The sequence below is a fragment of the Rhopilema esculentum genome, chromosome 2 (genome assembly GCF_057945365.1).
Source record: "Rhopilema esculentum isolate cy_ngs chromosome 2, ASM5794536v1, whole genome shotgun sequence".
In the NCBI taxonomy this organism is placed as follows: domain Eukaryota; kingdom Metazoa; phylum Cnidaria; class Scyphozoa; order Rhizostomeae; family Rhizostomatidae; genus Rhopilema; species Rhopilema esculentum.
Window position 1 is genome coordinate 3,390,747 of NC_142816.1, and position 27,598 is coordinate 3,418,344.

General features: G+C 37.5%; 2 protein-coding genes across 2 annotated transcripts in view; both read left to right on the forward strand.

The window, feature by feature from the left end:
* Positions 1-27,598, forward strand: part of LOC135695619 (CD151 antigen) — a 133,170-nt gene that overhangs the window by 34,093 nt on the left and 71,479 nt on the right. Inside the window, exon 9 of the mRNA XM_089109917.1 lies at positions 5,118-5,170. The gene's annotated coding sequence lies outside the window, so the exon portion shown is untranslated. The remainder of the gene's footprint in view (positions 1-5,117; positions 5,171-27,598) is intronic.
* Positions 14,810-16,117, forward strand: LOC135695701 (acid-sensing ion channel 1). The gene has a single exon (XM_065214870.2). It carries the CDS (start codon positions 14,810-14,812, stop codon positions 16,115-16,117), a length of 1,308 nt encoding a protein of 435 aa, XP_065070942.2.

Sequence of the window (27,598 nt, forward strand, 5' to 3'; positions counted from 1 at the left end):
CTGCAGTGAAAAGTTTTACTTATAAAAATGTTTGGACATTGGGTTTAGTTGAAGATATAATTCAAATGGAAGATGAAGGTTACATTCGCTAACGACTAATTGACAACCACAATACTCAGATCGGAACTTTGCAATTATTAAAGTTTGTCTACTTCTCAAAAATATTAAGGTGAAAAACGCTAAAAGTACAGCATATTCTTAGAAAAAGATAAAAACAGCAAACTTGATCGTACCCCTTTTTCTTTTTAATACCTTCCTCTTTCCCTCTTTTACTTGCTTAGGGCTTTGTTATAGTGTGCGGGGCCTTTCCCTAACATTATCCACTAAAAACAAACACAAATCCTTGTATAGGAGGATGTGACACCCCTGATTCTTCATGAGTTGGTCGGAAAATCTTCCACAAAATCCTTAGTTTGTTGCAAAATTGTTTGTCGGGAAGTCAATTAGCCCCTAAACTTTCTTCATCTGTCTTCGCCGGTAAGTTTTTCGCTTGATGACCTTCCATGATGATTTCGTTATTTAGTTTTGTATTAATTTGTAATTAGTACTTTTGTCAATATATACGGTTGCAGCATTTATGCTTCAGATATAATTGTTAATATTTACGGATGTCTCCTTAGAACCGATGGAAAAACGCGACGAATTATTAACAACATAAAATAACATAACATACGGCCCTTCCACGAGACGCTAACTTTGAAAAAAACATGTACAAATTAATGTCAAGATTAAGTAAATTCCAACGTCAGAATATTATCACATTATGGAAAATATCAGGGATACTCGAAATTCTACCACAATAGTCCATCCTTTTCTGCCATTACATGACGAATCTATTTACACATCTGTCATTTAGATGCATTCGCATACCCTTTCTTAACTTTGTAAAAGTTGTCATGTTATTGTTTGTAATTTTCCAATGTTGCTTTAACACAACGGCGCTCTCCAGGGCTGCGATTCCATGATTCTTAAAGGCAATCTTTCTCGTTGTGGATTGGTTAACGAGAACAATAGCCTGAACAATAGCCTAAACACAATTCCAGCGCTCCGCCATATTTTTCACAATGCGATAAATTAAAGGGGGACTGGAAAAAATAAAAAATCCCTTTGTTCTTATGATCAATCAACGTCGTGACAGATTGCCTTTAAGATACCGCTAGACACGATTTTGATATGCTTTAGTTATCTGGATGTTCCTCGGTTATGTTATTTCTATTTACAAAATACTTGATTGACTGCCATAGCAAGAAAAGAAGCTCCACCACCGAAAAAACAGACGCACCTACCCAAATTCCCATCTGTCCACCAATATCAGATATGAGCTTCACGGTTGTAAATTCTTCAACTTCGGTGATCTTTTGGAAGCTCAATTCACCAAAATATACATCGATCTTAAGGAAGTTATTTCTGATAAATTCATCTGTCACTTCGCTTTTGTTAAGTCCAAAGGCTGCACTTGCTAATGCTTTGTACGCTGGGAGATCGTTTTTAGGCGGCCATTTTGCGGTTGAAACAGTCTTGTGGAACTTTGTTTCCATGCATGGTAACTGGCAGTGACATGATTCAAAGTTTGTGTCAATCAGATAATTGTAGATGCTAGTGCTGCAGGCAACTGCTTCACTTATATTAGTTGAATTTTTTCTCATATGTTCCGGCAAGAACATATTATTGTGAAAGTCAATGCTTTTACATTGTTTGTGTGCCATGTTCAGTGCACATGTAATATGACAATTTTCAATTGTGTATGTTCCCTCAAACAGCAGTGGTTTATTTTCCCCATTTGTGCAATTCGAATGGAAGGGACTTTTGAGCCGGGTTACCACGGTTTTGCTAATTTCGATTCGATTCGATTCGTGTTAATTGTCCTACTGATGCAAGTATAGAACCTGAACCATGAAATACAGGCTCGTCAAACTCCTTTATATCAACGTACACCGAGTCGCCTTCGCTTGACAATGCCCATGGAACAACGTCAGATACATTAACAAACAATATGAATGAAAGCCCATGTAAGGAACCAGGTTTTTTCTGAAAATATTTTCCGTTCATGTTTACCTTACTGCAAATACCTTTGTAAAATACTGGTACTCTTCCGATGTCACTTGTGAAATTGCATTTCTCTAGAGTGGCAAATGTGCAAAATCCTGAAGTATTTGTCATGAAAAGACTCTCCATGTCAGGTATAATTCTCCAATAGTTTTCAACCGTTGATAAATTCTGTAATATTTCTTCACTGCGGAAAAAGGGGTGTGGGAACTTCTTGTTGACGTCAAAATCTACCTGGATAGTTTTATTGGATTCTTCTGCAAATCGTTCCAGTTTGTGTTTGCTGACGCTAGCCCACAAACCGTAACACTGGGAAAACGAATTTTTGAAGTGATTACCGTTTCACTTTTTGTCATTGATGGGTTACTTAGATAGTATCTCAACAGCGAAATAAAACAAATATTGAAAATGACCAAGTTACAGATCATGATCACCAACCAGACGCATTGTATTCGCTTCGATTTGCTAATGAATATCCTTCCAAATCCATGCATTGACATATTCGCAGCCGAATCCTTGAGCTCCATGACTTACACTTTTATAACAAGACGTTTTAGAAATCAAGCTAATTTTTCCAACTACGAGTTCGCGCTTTTAACAAATAACATGCTTTTAACCTGCCTTAATATATCTGCATTTAATTCAACGATATCATCTACATATAAACACGAATGTTGATTTGATGTAGATGATCTGATATGTTTGGTCAATGGTGCAAGAGTTTCCTGATTGGCTTCTTCGCTCTTTCACAAAAAAGAAAAATTAAACTTTTATAGAAAGGCGCTACAATGCTTGAATATTTGATCAATTTATTCCCTTTATACCCAAGCCGAATTTTTAATGATGCAAAGGAATTTATTGATACAGAAGTATGTATCTTTAACCCCTATTAAAAGTTGTTTTGATGTAACCTTGCCTTGTGATTTATTCGCCCAGAAATCAGAGGCCTGATATGAAAGCTTTTCGTATTTCATTTTATTAAAGCTCTTCGTGTGACACTCTTCACAGTATGATATTTCAAAACATAGATAAAAAACTCTACGCTAGAAAATATATATACCAAGTTGTGGATCGAAATAGGCCAATCAGAAACGCAAGCACGTGACTGTTGAGGTCGCCCAATCAATGCTTTTTGCCTGTAGAGAATATCACAAATGGTTCAAAAGTGAAAACTGTCTACACAACGGCAGCTTTTCAGTTGTACATAACTGGATTCTAAAGCAGCCGGAGCAATGACTACCGGCTCTACCAATTATCCAAAACAGGTTGCCATTATAATTTTTGCCACAATCTCGGTATCCATGTAAATATTTTTGAATGGCAGACTCTCAACTTCACCAGTGATTTTGAAAGAAGATCAAGTGTTAAGCTTTTTGAAACCGTTTGACGTTCTTTTGTCTATGACTAGTTAACGCGCTATTTGTTTTTGCAACGTAAAGTGGCGGCTGTTTCGCTAAGATTTCACAAACAACAAAAATTTGAATTTGTTTACCATTTGCAATGGTTTCGTCTTGGCACAAAGGAAACATCAAAACTGGTACCATTACTGGTACATCAAAACAACTGTAAATGCACAGACCGCGTAATAAAAGATCTTTGACATTGTTTGCAAACAAAAAACATTGTTTGCCTCCTTGCAACTGTGGCCTGCCTTGCAGAGAAACAAAGTTTCGCAATTATTCTTCGCACTCGAAATGGCCATCCACAGAATATATAGATCAGTACGAAGAAATGTTTGGCCGTCTTCGTTCAATCAATGGAAGTGAGCAGAAAGAGGATTAATTCGGAATAATCTTATCGCCGTTAATGTATTTTTTGGAGAAATACAATAAAAAAAGTAACTGAAATGCCGATGTACACTGCTGAACGATTTGTTGAAGAAATCGTTGGCCAGATGGGGATTTGGATTTATAGGGGTAGTAACACCCCCTCCCCCACTGCTTCAAGAATTCATCGGTCTGTCTAAAAAATCCTTAGTTTGTCGGTAAAATTATCTCTCAGTAGGCGAAATTGCACCTAAATTCCTCTCCATCTATGTCTTTGTCGGTAAATTTGTCTATTGATGACCCTCCATACCCCCCTAGTCTGGACGTTCAAGCGACGCCACTGACGGAGTACGTCCTTAAAAGCGATCCACAGACATTTAAATGGCTGGAGAAATCTGTATATCAACTACTGGTCAATCAATAAATATCTGATTGTATCACCTTTATTGATTAGTAGTAGTTTGTGATTGGCCATTGACTGGCAGATGGCCTAAGCCCCTCTAGTATACCTGTTGAATGTCTTAAGTTTCAGCGAAGTTGTCTTTTTAATAACCTACTGTCTTCTATAATGCACCTTTTGCTATTCCAATGCAATAAAAGATGAATTATGACATAAACATACATTTTTCTTTAGATGCGTGGAAAATCTGCTAAAAAGCAGTCAGCCCTCTTGCGTTGCCACGTTAAATGATGCATAAGCACGATAGGTCCAATACGAGAGCCTTGTTGCACAACTACGCTATTGCTTGTAAACGCCGCGAAACTCGTTTTCTTAAATTCGTCACTTTAACTATAAAATGCCCGCAGATACGGTAATTTTTCTATTGAGTTTTGCAATTCGCTATAATTTATACGGCAAAGTGCCAAAAAAGATTAACTAAATAGCTCTGGAGCTTTCAAAGAACTTGCAATGTCCATGTTCCAACTAAAGATAAGCAGAGAAACCAGCATATTGCATGCCAGAAATGCCAAACTTTTATTCCAGATCAACAAGGTTATGAGCTGTACAATGCAACAATACAACGATTCTTTGATAATAGGGAATATCATGAAATTCTCAACATGCAGCCGCAACACTGCGACATTTGCTTGCAAATGTACTATGTGAAAAATGAGCCTGTCTTGTGGAACCTGAAAGTTAAACTGATCCCCAACAGATTGCAGTGATTTAGAGTTTTGTTTAACGATACCAGTCCGAGAGACACTACTTCTGCCAGGCAGTTTCTATATTTCGATGCATTATTGGATGTATTTCAGTGCAAGTTATTGTTTCTGGTATGTGAAAAAGCGAAATTTCTATTGCAGTTTGCTTCAATATGCTCACTTGAAAGGCGGATGACAAATTCCTTCAGTATCAGGTATGTTGGCTTTTTTACCTCTTGTTTCTCTACATAAGGCAGTCAAGAGGGATTGTTTTTAACTATTCGTTATTGGGCCACTGAAAATGGTTGCAGTTACAGACAGTTTTATTCTACAGTGAAAAGTTTTACTTATAAAAATGTTTGGACATTGGGTTTAGTTGAAGATATAATTCAAATGGAAGATGAAGGTTACATTCGCTAACGACTAATTGACAACCACAATACTCAGATCGGAACTTTGCAATTATTAAAGTTTGTCTACTTCTCAAGAATATCAAGGTGAAAAACGCTAAAAGTACAGCATATTCTTAGCAAAAGATAAAAACAGCAAAATTGATGGTACCCCCTTTTCTTCTTAATACCTTCCTCTTTCCCTCTTTTACTTGCTTAGGGCTTTGTTATAGTGTGCGGGGCCTTTCCCTAACATTATCCACTAAAAACAAACACAAATCCTTGTAAAGGAGGATGTGACACCCCTGATTCTTCATGAGTTGGTCGGAAATTCTTCCACAAAATCCTTAGTTTGCTGCAAAATTGTTTGTCGGGAAGTCAATTAGCCCCTAAACTTTCTTCATCTGTCTTCGCCGGTAAGTTTTTCGCTTGATGACCTTCCATGATGATTTCGTTATTTAGTTTTGTATTAATTTGTAATTAGTGCTTTTGTCAATATATACGGTTGCAGCATTTATGCTTCAGATATAATTGTTAATATTTACGGATGTCTCCTTAGAACCGATGGAAAGACGCGACGAATTATTAACAACATAAAATAACATAACATACGGCCCTTCCACGAGACGCTAACTTTAAAAAAAACATGTACAAATTAATGTCAAGATTAAGTAAATTCCAACGTCAGAATATTATCACATTATGGAAAATATCAGGGATACTCGAAATTCTACCACAATAGTCCATCCTTTTCTGCCATTACATGACGAATCTATTTACACATCTGTCATTTAGATGCATTCGCATACCCTTTCTTAACTTTGTAAAAGTTGTCATGTTATTGTTTGTAATTTTCCAATGTTGCTTTAACACAACGGCGCTCTCCAGGGCTGCGATTCCATGATTCTTAAAGGCAATCTTTCTCGTTGTGGATTGGTTAACGAGAACAATAGCCTGAACAATAGCCTAAACACAATTCCAGCGCTCCGCCATATTTTTCACAATGCGATAAATTAAAGGGGGACTGGAAAAAATAAAAAATCCCTTTGTTCTTATGATCAATCAACGTCGTGACAGATTGCCTTTAAGATACCGCTAGACACGATTTTGATATGCTTTAGTTATCTGGATGTTCCTCGGTTATGTTATTTCTATTTACAAAATACTTGATTGACTGCCATAGCAAGAAAAGAAGCTCCACCATCGAAAAAACAGACGCACCTAACCAAATTCCCATCTGTCCACCAATATCAGATATGAGCTTCACGGTTGTAAATTCTTCAACTTCGGTGATCTTTTGGAAGCTCAATTCACCAAAATATACATCGATCTTAAGGAAGTTATTTCTGATAAATTCATCTGTCACTTCGCTTTTGTTAAGTCCAAAGGCTGCACTTGCTAATGCTTTGTACGCTGGGAGATCGTTTTTAGGCGGCCATTTTGCGGTTGAAACAGTCTTGTGGAACTTTGTTTCCATGCATGGTAACTGGCAGTGACATGATTCAAAGTTTGTGTCAATCAGATAATTGTAGATGCTAGTGCTGCAGGCAACTGCTTCACTTATATTAGTTGAATTTTTTCTCATATGTTCCGGCAAGAACATATTATTGTGAAAGTCAATGCTTTTACATTGTTTGTGTGCCATGTTCAGTGCACATGTAATATGACAATTTTCAATTGTGTATGTTCCCTCAAACAGCAGTGGTTTATTTTTCCCATTTGTGCAATTCGAATGGAAGGGACTTTTAAGCCGGGTTACCACGGGTTTTGCTAATTTCGATTCGTGTTAATTGTCCTACTGATGCAAGTATAGAACCTGAACCATGAAATACAGGCTCGTCAAACTCCTTTATATCAACGTACACCGAGTCGCCTTCGCTTGACAATGCCCATGGAACAACGTCAGATATATTAACAAACAATATGAATGAAAGCCCATGTAAGGAACCAGGTTTTTTCTGAAAATATTTTCCGTTCACGTTCACTTTATTGCAAACACCTTTGTAAAATACTAGTACTCTTCCGATGTCACTTGTGAAATTGCATTTCTCTAGAGTGGCAAATGTGCAAAATCCTGAAGTATTCGTCATGAAAAGACTCTCCATGTCAGGTATAATTCTCCAATAGTTTTCAACCGTTGATAAATTCTGTAAGATTTCTTCCTTGCGGAGATAGGGGTGTGAGAACTTCTTGTTGACGTCAAAATCTACCTGGATAGTTTTATTGGATTCTTCTGCAAATCGTTCCAGTTTGTGTTTGCTGACGCTAGGCCCACAAACCGTAACACTGGGAAAACGAATTTTTGAAGTGATAACCGTTTCACTTTTTGTCATGGATGGGTTACTTAGATAGTATCTCAACAGTGAAATAACACAAATATTGAAAATGAGCAAGTTACAGATCATGATCACCAACCAGACGAATTGTGTTCGCTTCGATTTGCTAATGAATATCCTTCCAAATCCATGCATTGACATATTCGCAGCCGAATCCTTGAGCTCCATGACTTACACTTTTATAACAAGACGTTTTAGAAATCAAGCTAATTTTTCCAACTACGAGTTCGCGCTTCTAACAAACAACATGCTTTTAACCTGCCTTAATACATCTGCATTTTATTCAACGATATCATCTACATATAAACACGAATGTTGATTTTATGTAGATGATCTGATTGGTTTGGTCAATGGTGCAAGAGTTTCCTGATTGGCTTCTTCGCTCTTTCACAAAAAAGAAAAATTAAACTTTTATAGAAAGGCGCTACAATGCTTGAATATTTGATCAATTTATTCCCTTTATATCCAAGCCGAATGTTTGATAAAGCAAAGGACTTTATTGATACAGAAGTATGTATCTTCAAACCCTATTAAAAGTTGTTTTGATTTAGCAGTAACAGTATGGTTTTTGAGGTTTCCTTTGTGCAGAAAAGAAACCAATTCAAATGCTAAACAGCTTAAAATGTTTGTTGGTTGTGAAATATTTTGGATGAGATTTCTAATCTGTTTTTGCTTTTATTGTTATCTTAACAAAAAGCTGTATTACAACCATAGATCAGTATTTTATGAAATAGCACATTTTCTTTGTTTTCCCTATAATTTAGTTTAATCAATGAGAAAGTTATGTTCTAAAGAATGTCAAAGAAATTAAAAATACTTTCTTATTTCAACCGTGCATTTATTGAAAGATTATTTGCATTTGGCAAAAACATATTGTGAATACAACACTATTTGATAAAATCTATCGTTAGTGTCAAGCAAATCATGTGATAAAATACAATAAATCTAGAAGAAGTCAGAATTATGATATTTTCAAAAAGCTTGTTGCTATTTCAACAAACTCTTTGTCATTGAAACGAGAGCGTAACTTATTAAATCTTGTAGCACTTATAATAGAAATTCAATTTAACTGTGTCCCTTTGGCTATTTTGTTTAAAACGCACCGCAACTAAATAATTTTTTTGCTACCACGCGCTACAGTATCGCTTAAAACAGCATCAAATAAAATTTTAATGCATTTAATTTTGAAAACTATCGGAAATTGTTTTTGCAACGTAAAAAGACAGCTGCTTCGCAAAAAGCGTTGTCCTCTGCTTTGACTCGCAAAAAGCGTTTTACTTTATGGTATTTTACTCTGCTTCGACTCACCTTTTGAAAAATGTGCTTTTCACGTAGAATGTCTATTCGTAGATTAACCTTCAAAGTTACAAAGAGGAATGGGAAGATTACAATGTAAATTTTTGTATTATGCATATCTTGTTCTATCCACTAAAGTTTTTCATTCCTCGTTAAGATTTGGCCCTCTAATGTTGTCACCACCTTGAACCAGGCCCAATTCCAGTAGCAAATTGGGCCTTGTTGTGAGAAAGATTTTTTGTCAACACATAACATAATGGTATCTAACAATCTGGAAGACGAATGAAATGCAAGAAACCCATTCGAAGAATGGCCATTGAACATCTTTCCTTGGAACTAATTTTACGATCTTCCCCCACCCTTAAATCGGTGAAAGTAAACATGGATGCTGATAATACAAGCCTGTCGTTTTTATCAAATTCTTTGGCGAATATTAACGAAAGTGTACACGTAGATCTAGAATATCTAGAAATATGGCTTTTTGCAAAGCAGCTGTCACTTTACGTTGCAAAAACAAATAGCGCGCTAGCTAGTCGTGGACAGAAGAATGTCAAACGGTTTCAAAAAGCTTAACACTTGATCTTCTTTCAAAATCAATGGTTAAGATGAGATTCTGCCATTGAATAATATTTACATGGATACCGAGATTGTGACAAAAATTATAATGGCAACATGTTTTTGGATAATTGGCAGAGCCGGTGGTCGTTGCTCCAGCTGCTTTAGAATCCAGTTACGTACAACTGAAAGGCTGCCGTTGTGTGGACAGTTTTCACTCTTGAACCATTTGTGATATTCTCTACAGGCAAACGGCATTGATTGGACAACCTCACCAGTCGTCTGCTCGCGTCTCTGTTTGGCCTTTTTCGATCCACAACTTGGTATATATATTTCCTAGTTTAGAGTTTTCAACCAATGTTCCAAAACAATATACTGTGAAGAGTGTCATATGAAGAGCTTTAATAAATTAAATATGAAATGCTTTCATCAGATTTCTGAATTATCGGAGTGCAGGAATGCGATGTACATAACCTGTATAGCAAAATGAAAACAAGTGCAATCATAAATGCATTTGGTCCTAAGAACGATAACTTATTGAAAAGGGAGGATCTTCTTTAGAAGACATAAATTTTTTGTTTTCCACATTCCAATACCCTAGCACTCCAACATTCCTGTATTAAAACATTTCAACAGTCCGATTACCATTGAACAGTCGGGTTTAACAGTTAGTATGTTCTTTGTTAAACCTAACACATTATACACCACCATGAACGAGACGTTCTTGTACATGACATATTCAGTGACGTAATTACATAATTCCCATTTAACAATCAGACCGAAAGCAAATGATCCCCAGCACGAGATCTTGAATCATCTATTCATTGTTATAATTCCCATAGTGTCTATTAAACCGTTACTTAAAAATGGATGAATCCTTACCATTTAATTTATGTCAGCATCAATAAACACAACCATTGTTCCTGCAACGCGTTCAAAACTGATTGCTAATGAATATCAACATGTAAACGACAAATGGGTGATGGAAGAAAAAACACTAGATTGACACTCAAACAGAAGTTACAAAACAAGTTACAGGTTCTTCACAACCTTAAAGATGGATCAAAGAACAGAAATTGACTTGAAAGAATCAGCAGCGAGTTTGACCATGCATGGATTCGGAAGATTGTTGTCGACCAGGTCAGAAGCAATGAGATGCATCTGGCTGTTGCTAATGATTTTCTTTGTATCGCTTGTAATTTTGACAGTGATGCCAACAATTCGGGGCTACTTCAAAAGCCCGTCTTTAACAAAAGTAGAAACTGTTAGGGTATCTGAAATGAAAATGCCAGCCATAACTGTATGCGGACCAAGCCTTAGTAAAGCTAAAGTCACAAAATTCGCAAAAGAGAAAAACATAACCATAAAAAGTATTTATTTCCATGTCAAGTGACACCTCGCTTTTTACAGGCTGTATTCTCGCAAGAAAATCTGCCTTGTATTCAATGGGATGTTTTTTATGCATCCCAATTTTCTATCAACCCTTTTATCGAAAGGTATTTGTTGTGGAATTGAGCATTTTCTTGTTTCTTTATGATTTGACCCTCCTGTTAAGTTTCTCTTACATATCCTGGAAAATATTTGAAGCAAAATAGAAAAAAATGAACTCTCGATCATCCCTTTTTCTTTTAAAGCCAAAAATCTCGCAGTCAAAAATCTCACAGAATTTAACCATTTGGCTGCTACATCTTTAATACACCACATCTATGAGCATAAACATTTTAATTATCATCATCGAGAACCCTAAGAAAAGCAGATTACTCTCTATTTCAGTGTCATATTTCCGTTAACTTCAAACTGCATCTATCTTTAGAATCGACTGTGGTAGCCTAAACTTCAGAGGGACTTGCAACGATTTCATTGTATTTAAACCAATCAAGGAATTTGTCAATGTTGGTTTCTGTAAATTTTTATAGTTATTCAATAGCTGAATGCTCTGGTCTTTCCCCTGAGTCCTTCACGTTATGCTACGCTTCTTGCACTGCTGTATCTGTTAATTTAAAAGTTTAGTTAGTTTCAAATAACAAAAAGCGAAAACAAGCGAATCTTCTTCTCTCGACTTCATTCTACGCTTATTCGTCTTTCTGTAAAGCACTTTGTCATGAAAATTATTTGTTCTGTTGGCTAGTAGTGAACTTTAGTGGACAATTTAGGACAGTAGAGACCTGGAACCGAGTGGGCTTTTTAGAAACTTCAGCTAGCACGAGCAAAGAAGGCGATTATTAGGCTTCTACTGGAGATCCTACCAAAATGATTAGTGTGAGGCACAACTCTGTAAGCCTCGCGACTTCAATTTTATAAACGATACAGGCGCCAGCCCCCACGCTGTGTCAGCGCCAGCTCCCACGCCAGTTACACCGCCTATGCATATTTTCAATCCAATTTGTTTCATCATCTGCACAATTGCCCAAAAGAATGGAACCAAGAACCGGACCTTGAGGAACACCTGTTTTCCCTTTCCTTTCCATTAACTTTACTTAAGACTAACCTTTATGCTTTGGCTTTCTTCCAGCAGGTCATCTAGGATCAAAGCAAAGCACCTCCCTCTACTTGTTCAGTTAGAAACAAACAAATGATTTGGAGAGGAGCGTGCTGTGATCCAGAACCATCACGGAATCCCCAAAGGAGTGGAGCTAATGACCGCAGATTTCCCTTGGCGATTCAAACGATAGCACGTCTCTATTAGAATTGGTTACTTGAATTGAAATTTATTTTCGCTCTGCTTTGCACCTCGTTTATATAACATTGGACCCAACAAAACATGGTGTTCAAACGATCCAACATTTCACATTAAGGTCATAACGGAATACCTCTTTCTTTGCAGAAAGTTGCAACCAGGTTGTAGTGACTGCTCCTCTTTTCCTTCTTTTCCTTAAAAATTTATTTCTAAATAAACATTTCTATTGTTTAGTTTTTACCTTCATTGCCTAAATACCAAAAACAAAATGTTGGGTAAAATGTTTGGCCGTGACTTAGGAAGCTGTCTGGGCCAAACGATTTGATTTTTCGCTCGATTTTTCACTCGACTTTTACTCATGCCAACAAACATTTGAAATGAAGACAAAGAAACGCAAAGCAGCTGATGCAAATGTCCTTTTACATTCTCTTGACGAACTCTATTGTCATAAGATCCTGTTCGTTCGTTTCATGCAGTAACCGTCACTAAATATTTTTTTTTCGTTTAAGCAAATTACTATTTTTAGGTATACTTTTGTTTCGTTTGATTAATTCGATTCTTAAAATGGAATTCATCACTTTTAAAAGTCCCCAGGCTAGTATACTTCCCTGCCCCTTTTGGCCGCCCCGCTCTCGAATATAACCCTAGCTCTTTTAAAAATAACTAAGCATTAGAGTTGATAACTGCGCACGCGCTCACTCGATTCACTTGACAAGGTGGCCAAACGATTCGATTTTCATTCGACAACACCTTTTTCACTCGACTTTTTTGATAAAGATCACACTTCACTCGATCTCACTCAACACCATTCGACTCGCTCCACAAGGTGGCCAAACGACTCGATTTTTCCCTCGAGTCGTTTGGCCGGGGCTTTAGCGTCTTGGTGAAGGGTCTTTCTCTAAAAGCTAAGCTTTTTGCATCAAGAGACAATGATCCAGACCAGACAACCCATTCGGAACTGTTACAAAAAATAGAATGCGAGGCGAAGTACTTCGGATCCGTTTACACTTCGCCACTAGCACGGCGTGTATTTAATTCCGGTTTGGCTTTCAGTATCCATAAAGCCTGGTTTCCATATAGCCGTAAGGCTGCCTGCGACTGCCTGCGACTGCCTGCGACTGCTTTCTGCCATCTTCCATCTTCCACCCTTACAGTAGCGCCGGCAAATGGAAACGTTCTGTTTTCAATTGCCTGCGGTATCGGTAACTATGCCGGTAACTAGGTAAAGTTTGAGCGGGAAAAACTGGCGGGCAAAATTCAACAACAAAGCCCTGTTTCAATTGGTTCTTGCACATCACATGATCCGTTTGAACAAAAGAATGCCGCAGGCAGCCGCAGGCAAGGCGTTTCCATTTGTAATTTGTCTGTCGGCGGTACCGGGAGGCTGCCGTAAGAGCCGGGAAAAGTTGAACTCGTTCAACTTTCTCCCGGCTCTCCCGGCAGTCTTACGGCACTTCAAACAGCTGCCTGCGGTACCGTTAGAAAGCGTTTCCATAAAGAATTATCTGCCGGCGATACCGTAGGGATGGAAGATGGAAGATGGCAGAAAGCAGTCGCAGGCAGCCGCAGGCATCCTTACGGCTATATGGAAACCAGGCTTAAGTAAAAGAACAGGAAGCTAACCAAATACGGCGTCATGTTATTCGTGCCTCAAGGGTTATACAAATTTTTATGCAGAAGTGATGCAAGGACAAGCCAACGTCAAACCTTGGTTGGGACCCCTAAATTGACGCAATATGATTGGAAGCATAACGCTTGTAATATTATAAAACGATCAAGCTGATGTACTATATAGATTATACGTGAAAATGCATTATATTATTTATCGATTCATATATGCAAAATTCGTTATTTGTTCCATCGCACATGTGGTATTCATTCAATCAGATATCGGGACACCAGTTATTGCATCATATATCTCACTTTCATGAATACAATTTTTTGCGTATTTGTGCGCAATATTAAATGGCAGATGCAACTAGTAAAATGGAATTGCCGGTACTTGAATAGTAGCTTGCGTGACGACTCTGTTGACAAAATTGAAAAAAGGAGAGAAAGTAGAGTCTGCGAAGCTGATCCGATTTTCTTGTTCACAGGTTTCTAAAATTCAAGTAACCGAATTTGATTGGTTGGGTGGATTTCAATTGTTTTTTCAGTTTTTAAATTGGCGCCTTCGATCAGAAGTACAAATGAATGGTATCAGGATAATAGAATAGGTCTGTTTGTTCTTTTGAACAACTAAAATTAAAGAAAAGCATTGCACGCTAATGGAGTTGTTGTTCTAGTGCTTAGAATAAAATGTTGATTTGGCCATTCAATTTCCATGGCCATTCAATTTCCCATTGATTGGACTATACAATAGATCTATCGTTAAGTGTCAAATCGGCAACGTAAATGTGATTCCCCAATCATATCACGCCACAGAGGTAACCCTAAACGGTGCACTGACAGAACGTTGTGCTTCTAGAACTGAGGTTGGATAGAGATACCAAGAAGATTCCAATATTCTGCTCAGTTGCCGAAGGAAAGAAACCCGAAGGAAAGAAACCCAAAGGAAAGAGCAAGCGGTAACAAAAATCGCGGTTATTAACAACTTTAAAGATGGATCAAAGAACAGCAAACGAGTTGAAAGAATCAGCAGCGAATTTGACCATGCATGGATTCGGAAGATTGCTGTCGACCAAATCAAAGGCAATGCGATGCATCTGGCTGTTGCTAATGCTTTTCTTTGTATCGCTTGTAATTTTGACAGTGACGCCAACAGTACGGAGATACTTCAAAAGCCCGTCTTTAACAAAAGTAGAAACTGTTAGGGTATCTGAAATGAAAATGCCAGCCATAACTGTATGCGGACCAAGCTTTAGTAAAGCTAAAGTCACAAATTTTGCAAAGGAGAAAAACCTAACCGTCAAATATAACCGGATTGGACTTATAGACAACATCGATGACATATTAGGGAGAGCCTCCTCTCTAGAAGATCTAGCATTTGATAACAACACCATGTTTATTATCAACCCTGACGAAAATGACATTGCCATCGAAAGAGTGCTTGTGGCCAACCAAGGTTACTGCTACAAAGTAAATGCGAATGGATCTTTCGTACAACGCTCGACTGATATCGAGAAATTTCTTTTCATAGGATTGTTCCTAAATATATCAGATGGAGTATATTTACGCAGGTCTACAACGGACTCCGTTGAAGTGAACATACAAGATCACAGACAACTTCCATCACGGGATTCTGGGACGGTTCTTGCTCCAGTAGGTCATCTGACCTCTATTGAAATTAAAAAAACTGAAATTAAGAGGCTAAAACCTCCGTACCCATCAAAATGCACAAATGGCGAAAACTTGAGACTGCTTTTCAAAGGTGACTATTCGATTAGCAATTGCCGACTGTCTTGTTTCCTTATCCAAGTTTCACAAAAATGTTCTCGTATCCACTTTTTTGATAGCATCCTTTTACCAAAGGCGATGAGAAAGCCGCTCGCAAGAAATGAAAGCGAATTATCATGCACTTATTCAATTCACGAAAGCCTCTATAATTCGAATTACGCTTCCTGCAACTGTGAACTACCGTGTACAGAAACAAGATACAATAAATATTCATCATCTGCAAAGCTAACATCTTCTGATCCAAGTATCCATAAGCACATCGTGGCTATTAACGTCTTCTTTGGGGGTATGGAGTATGAGAAAATAACTGAACTTAAAATGTATACTACTGAAAGGTTCGTTGGAGAAATTGGAGGCCAGATGGGAATATGGATTGGTGCATCAATTTTTTCTTTATTTGAGCTGATTTATTTGTTCGTCCAGTTTGCGGGTGTTTTGTGCCGGAAGAAGAGAAGGAAATCTTCTAACCTCGATAAAGGGATGTCAAAAGAAGCGAATGATTCTGTTTTATGAGGTCGTCATAACAATTGTAGAATACTTTCTATGCACCTCACTTTTATAAGACTACCTTCTAATGATAGGCTGCTAATGATAGGGAACTTGAGTATGTGGAGAAAGAGGAAGCAAACTAGAGAACCAGAAAGGAGAGAAGGGTAACCCTTTAATTTTCAAGAACCAATTTTTCTTGTTTGAATCAGGATGGAATGTGCGAAAACTATCAAGAGTGAAGGGGATTGGATGGTTAATGATCCGAAGTTTGCCTGTAAACAGACATCGATTTCCATGTCATATGACACTTCGCTTCCAACAGGCTGTATTATCGCAAGGGATGTTTTCGATGCATCTCAATTTGATATCAACCTTTTTATAGAGAGGCATAGTTTTCAATTCCAGCGTAAAAACGATCTCGAGACAACTTTTCTAGGCAAAGAGACCGGGAAGTTTAAGCTTTAAGTATTAAGCTAAGAACTATGAAACTCTATTTTCAAAAAGAACGAGTTAAACACATGTGTAAGTATTTGATGGTTATAATGTATGTCTTACCCTATTCCAGTCTCAACCAATTGCTTGAATTGTTAGGAGAGGAAGGCATGCCTAATTTACTAACATTGTGTAAGATTGGAAGGGTAGAATTTTTTCCAATTGCATTTTTGTATTCTATTGCTGAAGAAACAGCTTGTTAATGTTTATCATATTGGTAGACCTGCCTTGCTTAATACTGGCTGCATGTATTTTTGAAAGGGAAGATGTATGTTTTTTCACAGATATTGCTCGTTTCGCATTATTCCACCATTTGTTCATTAGTTTTTTTCAGAAAATCTCTCCATTGGGCAAGTATTTTGATCGTTCGGCTTTCTTCATCTGTATTTCATTCTTAGCTTTCATTACAACTTTATTTGTTTTGTTTTTAAATTCTCTTAGTTTGTCCGACCTTCACATTCAGACAAGTAACGAATGCTGCATCTTCTAGGGGTTGTAATAGTTGTTGAACACGCACATATTGTTGTCAAATAGGCCTAGGTCGTCTGCATAATGCGAGTCTGTTAACTTAGAAGTCATTTGCTTCTAGCCTTTTTCTGTGAGAAACCAAAGTTTTTATGGATGTCTTTTTTATATATATCCATACAAGATATTACAAACATAGGCTACATTGTACTATGCTTTAAATAACTATGCAACGCTACAGGACGATGCCATGGGAGCAAAAATAAATGACTACACCACGGCCATAACATAAAGACATGGAACTAGACTAACACCTACGATACAGCTTGCTTGTACCCCAATCACACCGAGAAGTCAAACCAGCCCAAACCAAACCAGATCATTGATTGTGCGTTTGATTGGATGCATTTGATGGTTAAATCTAACCTGGTTTGGACAAAGCCGGCTCAGCCGCGTCAGTGCGAATGAGGTATAATCAAGCTACTTAGGCTACTTACAAATTACTATAAACGATAATTACAACACAACGCTACAAATGAGGAGATAGAAGCTGGCTTCAACACGACTGAACCACATTAAACACGGTGGCAAAACGAATAAACTTTCCACTAAACTTTTCACTAAACAAAAGTTGAATGAAATGTTTAGTGAAATGTTTAGTCGTTTTGCCAGGGCTTTATGGCCGGTATCATAAATTTTTTATTCTTGTATATAATACACCACCGTGAACAAGATGTTTTTCGACATATTCTGTGAGGTAACGTAATGGACCATTATTTCTAGCGGTGCCTCTATCACAAAATTTAATGATGGACGAAGTTTAAGATGCAGAACCAAAAAAAGATCACAATCGTTTAGTATTAAATCCACAACCATTTCTTTTTACATATCCACCAATCACATTTCTTACTTTCAACTCTAACTCCAACCAACTCCCTAACTAATTTCGTGTTACAACATATGTATTCACAGTGACTGGTCGATTGATATTTACCATGGGTATGTCCTTATTTGGTATAGAGAATCATAACATGTAATTTCCTACTGTTCTAAATCAAATATTAAATCATCATTTTGATTATTACTCTACGTGCTGCCGCGTATATAGGCACGTATTACACTACAATATAACATTGTAACTGCGTGGGGTTTTAAGAAAATACTAAGGATATACACATTACACGTACGTGTCAAAAGCGTGTGCACGCTGTTTATTCCATTCAATAGTAAGAATTGTTTATGTTGTCGATCTGCGTAAATTTAACTTTGGAAGAGCCTTGATAACGTTGAAGGCAGTATGTCCCCCATTGTCCTCAGAATCTCATTTCATGGCCACGATATTCATGCATCATCGATTCTATGCACAAATAAACAATCAGAATGAAGAACCACAATAGCGTAATTTCCCTGAGCATCACGAAGGGGACAGACTGCCTTTAAAGTATAGTCAATAGAAAAAACTCTTTTGGTTTTTCTATTGACTATGGTTAAAGGCAATCTGTTTCCTATTGTACTCATTTCTTTACCGGAGTGTTATTAACGCACCGTTGAACTTGAGTGCCAATTAAACGCTTTAAACCAATCAGAAACAACTTGAATTCCGGATTATCTGAATCAAATGGCTGTGTTGCCATTGAGATGAGCAGCGTAATCCGTTAAAGCGGGTAAACCAATTAGCTATTATATGCGTTAGTACTCCAGCTTCAATAGAAATGATTATACCGGTGGCAAAAATGGTATCAACAGATATTGATATCAAATCAATAAGTACAGCCTGCTCCTGTAAACCATTAAAACACCGGGTGCTAATGAAAAACAACACACAGAATACAAATGAAGTGTCGAAGAAGAAACACAAGATTTACACAGTCTTGATAAAACAGAAGTAATAAAATTCCAGATTTTTCAAAGATCTAAAGATGGATCAAAGAACAGAAATTGACTTGAAAGAATCCGCAGCGAGTTTGACCATGCATGGATTCGGAAGATTGCTTTCGACCAAATCAAAAGCAATGAGATGCATCTGGTTGTTGCTAATTCTTTTCTTCGTATCACTTGTAATTTTGACAGTGATGCCAACAATTCGGGGCTACTTCAAAAGCCCGTCTTTAACAAAAGAAGAAACTGTCAGGGTTTCAGAAATGAAGATTCCAGCTGTAACAGTATGCGGGCCAAGCTTTAGTAAAGCTAAAGTCACAAAATTTGCAAAAGAGAAAAACATAACCGTTAAATATAACTGGCTTGGACGTATAGACAACATGGATGACATATTATGGAAAGCTTCCTCTCTAGAAGATCTAGCATATGATAACAACACCATGTTTATTATCAACCCTGACAAACATGACATTGCCATCGAAAGAGTACTTGTGGCCAACCAAGGTTATTGCTACAAAGTAAATGCGAATGGAACTGCCATACAAAAATCGGTTAATCTTGGGTTCACCTTCGATATTATTTTATTTGTAAATTTATCAAATGGAGTACAATTTAATACCTCTCCAACAGACGCCGTTCATGTTCTCATACAAGATCACAAACAATTTCCGTCTCTGGATTCTGGGAGAATTCTTGCTCCAATCGGCCATCAGACTTTTATTGAAATGAAAAAGACCGAGATTACGAGGCTTAAACCTCCTTACCCATCAAAATGCACAAATGGCGAAAACATGAAGCTGCTTTTCAAAGGTGATTATACAGTTAGCAACTGCAGATTGTCTTGCCTCCTTAGCCAAGTTTCACAAAGATGTTCTTATATATTCGCTTGGCATAGCCACCTTTTACCAAAAGCGATGAGAAAGCAACTATCAAGAAATCAAAGCGAAGCTTCATGCTCTTTGACAATTACTGAAAAGCTCCTTGATTCGAATTACGCCTCCTGCAACTGCGAGCTACCGTGTACAGAAACGAAATTTCGCAAGTATTCATCAACTGCAAAGATGACATCAGAGGACCCAAGGATCCATAAGCACATCGTTGTAATCAGCGTCTTTTTTGGGGGTATGGAGTATGAGAAAATAACTGAACTTAAAATGTATACTACTGAAAGGTTTGTTGGAGAAATTGGAGGCCAGATGGGAATATGGATTGGTGCATCAATTTTTTCTGTATTTGAGCTGATTTATTTGTTAATCCAGTTTATTGATTTTTTATGCCGGAAGAAGAGAAGAAAATCTTCTAACCTCGAAAAAGGGGTCGCAAAAGAAGTGAATGATTCTGTTTTTTGAAACGTTTTAGGATACGCTGTTTTCCTATTAAGGTTACGGTAAACGTTTTTGACACGATATTTGGTTTTCTCTCCCTAAAAATCAAACTATTGATGGAATCAGATTACACTATACATCATTCGATGCACAAAAACATGGTGATTCCAACCATAATTATATTATATTTTCCAGGCAAATTATTGCTTAAATGAGTGTACCACCTTCAAAAGCTAGTTTGTACCCTTGCGTTTTAGGTATCAAAATCTGACTTATATCAGCAGAACGCGCAGATCCTAAGCTACCAAAATTTGTCTGAGATTTTTCAAATTCCTCCTCCCCTTGAAACTGTACCCTGTCAAAAATTGGCAAACAATTTTTCTTCCCTCTCATAGCTGTATTTGGCTATAAAAGACGGACCAGAGCAAATCCAAAAATTTTGAGACACTCTTTGCTTACCCGACATCTGTCCTGGCCGTGTGCAAATTTTTGAGCCATTCGATTGACTTCTTGGGTACACAATAGCTTTTTCTTACCTGTATGTAGAGGATTTGTGAGTTCGGAGAAAACGAGATTTAACTGATCTTGCTTGCAAGGTACACTTTTAAACCACGTAATCCGGGTCAAGACACTAGAAGATTTAAGATCAATAATATTGTAATTATATAATAATATATATGTGCCATGCGATATTGTAAATAAGACATGCGACCACAACCACCGCAAAGCAACGATAATCGCCTTAACAGGTCAAGAGATTTTCAGGCCTCAACTAAAAGTTCTGATAAAGAAATTATGGAAACCTTCGTTTACATGGCATTTTTTCCATTTTCAAGATTTCTGTTCGTTTCAATTTTGGTATCATTGTGTGCCTTGAAAGTTCGGCTACTTGAATGTGAGATAATCGAAAAATGGATGTTTCCATCCAGAAAACGTTTACCGTAACCTTAACGTCATATGGTTCATTTTGCGCAATTCAATCTGGGCTTGGTAGTCACGGCGCTATTCGCAAGCAGCATTTAAGCCTAGCGCACACTAGCGATTTTTGTCGCCAACGACGGCGATTTTTGTCGCTGGCGACTAAATATTTTCCCCTGAACACTTGCGATTTTTTCTGCCTTGGCCAATGACTTTTGGTCTCCACCTCGTAATGAGCCTCGATAAAAATGACCAGAAATTAACAATCAAATTTTTCATAACCCATGCATGTGCCTGGAAATCCTCAAAAATTACAGGATGGGAAAATTTAGACAAAAACAATGAAAAATATTGCCAGCTTTGATTTAACCAGGCCACATCTAATGGCAAAAAATTAGGCCCAAAATTGTGGATTTAGCTTGGCCTAAATTAAGCGACTTATTTAATTTTATTCTCTTTTGTACTATAAAGAACCGAACACATGGGTTTTATGCACAATTTGTGTGTTATCTGTTTTACTGTTAGTTGCTAGTAGATAGTAAAACCTAGATCGTTCGAGATTTTTAGCTTTATAGGCAACCCACGCTGCTGAAAGGATATATTAATAGAAGTGCAGTTGTTAGTTCAATTAGAGAGAAATCTTGTTCGTGTTTATCCAAATACGTTTACAAATAATTAAGAGCAGTAGTACCCGCTCGTGGCACTAAGAGCATCAGCAAGCTCAGCCACGGCTGCAGCTTTTGCCGTCCTATCGTCGTATTGTCGAAAGGATATGGCGTATAGGCTGTATTCTCGCAAGAAAATCTGCCTTGTAATCAATGGGATGTTTTTAATGCATCCCAATTTCATATCAACCCTTTTACCGAAAGGTATTTGTTGTGGAATTAAGTTATCTCTTGTTTCTTCATGGTTTTACCCTCCTGTTAAGTTTCTCTTACATATCCTGGAAAATATTTGAAGCGAAATAACTAAAAATGAACTCTCGATCATCCCTTTTTCTTTTAAAGCCAAAAATCTCGCAGTCAAAAATCTCACATAATTTAACCATTTGGCTGCTACATCTTTAATACACCACATCTATGAGCATAAACATTTAAATTATCATCATCGAGAACCCTCAGAAAAGCAGATTACTCTCAATTTCAGTGTTATATTTCCGTTAACATCAAACTAGTATATGCATTTATCTTTAGAATCGACTGTGATAGCCTAAACTTCAGAGAGATTTTCAGTAATTTAATTTGATTTAAACCTATCAATTTGTCAGTGTTGGTTTCTGTAATTTGTAATAGTTATTCAGTATTTGCTGAGCGCTCTGGACTTTCCCTTGAGTCTTTCACGTTATGCTACGCTGCTTGCACCGCTGTATCTGTTAATTTAAAATTTAAGTTCGTTTCAAATAACAAAAAAAGCGAAAATCCTTCTCTCGACTACGCTCTAAATTTACTCGTATTTCTGTAAAGCACTTTATCATAAAAATTATTTTTTCTCTTGATTACTAGTAAATTTTAGTGGACAATTTAGGACAATATAAACCTGGAACCGGGTTGGTTTTTTAGAAACTTTAGCTAGCACGAGGAAAGAAGGTGACATTTAGGTTTCTACCGGAGATCCTACCAAAATGATTTGTGTGAAGCAAAACTCTGTAAGCCTCGAGACTTCAATTTTATTAACAATACAGGTTTTTAAGTTGGTGTCCACATTGTTTATTTTTACGTCTAAAAAGGGCAATGTATTCAGACGCCAACACACCACCGTCAGCCAGCACTACTAGAATTGAAGCCATTGCATTGTATTCAGAACCGGCACCAGAGGCTTTGGTGAATATCAAACTTTCCCCTTCCAGGTAACTGGAAAATGATGGAAACCTTCATTTTCAAAGTTAAGCACTTTAGATGTGAATAACACCGGCTTTCAATCATTGCTTTTTGATAGTCAACTCCTGTTACAGTTAAGTGGATATGCCTTTCTTATATGCATTCTATCAATTCAATTTGTATTATCATCTGCACAATTGCACAGGAGAAAGGAACCAAAAATAGTACCTTGAAGAACCCCTGTTTTTACAGCTTTCGATTCACTTTACTTAAGATAAACCTTTATGCTTTGGCTTTTTTCCCAGCAGGCGATCTTAGATAAAAAGCAAAGCACCTCTTGTTCAGTTAGAAACAAACAAACGCTTTGGGGAGGAGAGTGCTGTGTTCCATAACCTTCATGAAGTCCGCAAAGGAGTTGAGTTAGTGACCCCAGGTTGCCCTTGTCAATTTGAACCATAGCACGCAGACCTGTCAACCGAAAATTTTCAAAACCTGGAGATTTCAGATTTTTTTGTTGAGAAAAACAGGGAAATTTGCCCACAAAACAGGGAGATCCCTAGAATTTGTTGAATTTATAGACAACATACCTGTCAAAAATGTCATTTTTGACAAACATTTTATGACAAGAATTATCATGGGTAGCGTCTTCCCACTGGCTTTTAACGTTTTTGTTGATTTGAAAACACTGACAAAAAACTTTGTCGAGAAGAAAGTCATTTCAATCGTTTTTGCTATAAGAAAACCTTTGCTGTAGGACAAGGAAAAACAGGGAGAAAATCATAAAAAACCGGGAGACCGGGAGAAAGCAAGCAAAACCTGGAGTCTCCTGGCAAAACCGTGAGAGTTGACAGGTCTGGTCACGTCTCCATTAAAAGTTGTTACTGGAATTGAAATTCATTTTTGCTCTGCTTCGCGTCTTGTTTACATAACATTGGACCCAACAAAATGAGTCTACAAATAAACATATTTTTGTTGTTTAGTTTTTACTTTCTCTGCCTAAATACCAAAAAAATATGTCGGGTAAAATGTTTGATCGCTTGACCGTGACTTGGGAAGCTGTTTAGTGTCTTGGTGAAGGATCTTTCTCTAAACACTAAGCTCGTTGCATCGAAAGAAAATGATGCAGACAACCAATTCAGAGCTGTTACGCAAAATAGAATGCGCAGCGAAGTATTTCAGGTCGGTTTTCACTTCGCCACTAGCACGGCGTGACTTTAATTCCGGATCCGGTTTAATTCTGGTTTGGCTTTCAGTATTCATAAGTAAAAGAGCTAGAAGTTAACCCAAAACGGCGTCGTGTACGTCCGGCCCTGAAGGTAATGTGTCAAGCTAAAGCAAGCAACTCTGCGGGGGTTTTCAGAAACATGTGTTTTTTGATTTCAACTTCCCAGCCATTACGGTAGTTATGTTTGTCTACTCTGCTGCGAGGTAAGCTTTTCATGTGAGTAGTTTTGCAATACTGACCAATCGCAAACCAATATTTTGATGTTACTTGACAAGTTGGGTATACGCAACCCTTCTATATAGACTTATTACCTGTAAGTGTGAAACAAAAAGCTAGGTAGAAGGGTTGCATGGACAGGCTAACATCAGACGTTTGGCTACATTATAAAACGATAAAGCTGATGTATTCTTTAGATTATATATGAACATACTTAAATGAATTCGTAAATGATTCATGCGTGATATTATATATCTATCCAAATATGGAAATTGCTTTATTCGTTCTCTCACACATGTGATATTCATTCAATTAGAAATCGAGACACCAGAAATTGCACCATATATCTCACTCTCGTTAATACTACTTTTTGGGTGGTATTTCTCGGCCATATTAAATGGCAGATGCATCTAGTGAAATGGAATTGCCGGTACTTGAATAATGACTGTTCTTTGATTGTAACACCTCCGTAAAGGCACTATTCCTCAACTCATTTCCATGGCCATTCAATTTCCCATTGATTGGACTTTACAATAGATCTATCGTTAAGTGTCAAATCGGCAACGTAAATGTAATTCCCCAATCATATCACGCCACAGAGCCTATTGGTAACCCTAAACGGTGCACTGACAGAACGTTGTGCTTCTAGAACTGAGGTTGGATAGAGATAACAAGAAGATTCCAATTTTCTGCTCAGTTGTCGAAGGAAAGAAACCCGAAGGAAAGAAACCCAAAGGAAAGAGCAAGCGGTAACAAAAATCGCGGTTATTAACAACTTTAAAGATGGATCAAAGAACAGCAAACGACTTAAAGAATCAGCAGCGAGTTTGACGATGCATGGATTCGGAAGATTATTTTCGACCAAATCAAAGGCAATGAGATGCATCTGGCTGTTGCTAATGCTTTTTTTTGTATCGCTTGTAATTTTGACAGTGATGCCAACAGTACGGAGATACTTCAAAAGCCCGTCTTTAACAAAAGTAGAAACTGTTAGGGTATCTGAAATGAAAATGCCAGCCATAACAGTATGCGGGTCAAACATTAAGCAAATACCGGGTCAAGCAGTTCGCTGAAAAATCTAATATTACCCTAGAAACTGACGAATACGGGCACATCAGCAACTTAGAGGAGATTTTATCAAAAATTGATTCTCCTGCAAAACTTGCATACGACACTAGCACCTTCATAATTAAACCGAAATCTGGCTTGGAAAGATTAAGTATCGAGTACCGTGGCTATTGCTACAAGATAAATTCAAATGGAACATTTGTTCAACGAACAGCAGGCCCAGAAACCTCACTTGAAATTGTCTTGTTTCTTAATGTGTCAGATGGCATGTCTATTTCATCACGTCAACCTGGTGACTCCGTTGAGGTAATTATTCAAGACCACAAACAATTTCCATCTGTGGATTCTGGGACAGTTCTCGCCCCTGTTTGTCATTTGACACAAATAGAGGTTAAGAAAACAGAGATACGGAGGCTCAAAGCCCCGTACCCTTCAAAATGCACAAATGGTGAGAACAGGAAGTTGCTGTTCAAAGGAGAATATACAATCAGTAACTGCATACTATCTTGCTTTCTTTCGAAGGTTGTTCACAAATGTAAAACGATATATCACTTTTATAATCTTCTTTTGCCGAAAAAAAGTGAAAACCACCTAGTAGAAGAGGGGATGATTTTCTTTGTCAGGGCAACATCCAAGAAACACTGAGAAGCGAGAATTATGCTTCTTGTGGATGCAGATTGCCATGCAATGAAATTAGGTTTCGTAAAAGTGCTTCATTTTCAGAATGGCCGTCAACACGAGATCTTGCAAGGCAAAGGGTCTCTCTTAGCTTGGACATGAGTTTAGATGAGAGTAACCTGACAGAAAAATTTGTTCGTGACAACTTTATTGTCATCAATGTTTTTTTCGGTGACATGGAATATTAGAAAATAACTGAAATTCAGATGTACACGCTTGATAAACTAATTGGAGAAATCGGAGGCCAAATGGGAATCTGGGTTGGTGCATCCATCTTTTCTTTGCTTGAGCTGCTTTATTTATTTGTGCAGTTCGTAAGATTCTCCTGGAGAAAGAAGAGAGCCACTAACCTTGAAAAAAGTGGTGTGGTAGAAGAACAGTGATTCTCTTCATTAAGTAACATGGAACATTGTAAAAAAGTAAAAGTTTTTCTTCAGCTTCTTGAGACTAAACAAACCTTTAAATTAAGGCATTTGTAGGCCAAATGGTCCTTTACCTGTGCCAAATGGCCTATCTGTAACATATTGATGCAAAAAAAGCACATATTGATGCATTTTTGGTTGCATCGTTGTATTATATTATTGAAATAAGCTCCTAACATAAGCAATTTTCGTAGCTGTTCTTAGTCATAGTCTAAATCTATTTTTATGCATCGTAGGGAAAGATGTCCGGCGTTGTTGAGTATGTTTTCACAAATACTGCCAAGCGGGTGGAGTTCGAGGGGGGGGGGGGTGGGGGTTGGGGGCTCAGCGGGCTTAAAAGTAGCCCTCGCCTACCTTTTCCTATTGTTTTTTTAAAAATGTTAACCATTTATACACATGCAATATATATGTAGGTTATAATTTTACCCTCTACCAACCTCAACAAGTAGCTTCAAATGTCAGGGGAATCACGCAAACATGCCTGGTAAAGTAGAATTGTGGAAGATTAGAAGAGAAAAGTTTTTCGTGTTTTTAAATCGTTGTTGAGAATCAGCTGATGTAAAGAAGCACTTGAAGAAATAACTTGGTCTCTGTCTTTTGTCTCTCTGTGGATCCCCATTTGAATCTATCTCCGATGCAATACTGTTTCTCTGGATTGTTTTTTCTGACGATCGCTTTATTGTTTTGCTTTAATGCTTTAAAGGTGCGAGCATGGCTCAGTGATTAGGGACGTTGACTACAGACCCAAGGTCCGTGGTTCGAGTCTCTGACATGTCTACTTTTACCCCTAGAGTGAGGAGAGTCGCCAGCTCTCTGTAATTTCAGACGTAGGAATCACGGGGTGAGGTCACATCGAGAGGAAGGACCAGGACACTGCTTGTGCTTTCCTAAAACTACTTTAAGAAGCAAACAATACAATATGTTTTGCTAATGCATCATGATATTGGTATTGATATTGAAAATCTCTCCAAATTCCCTTCTATTTAAAGTGTCTTGAGAAG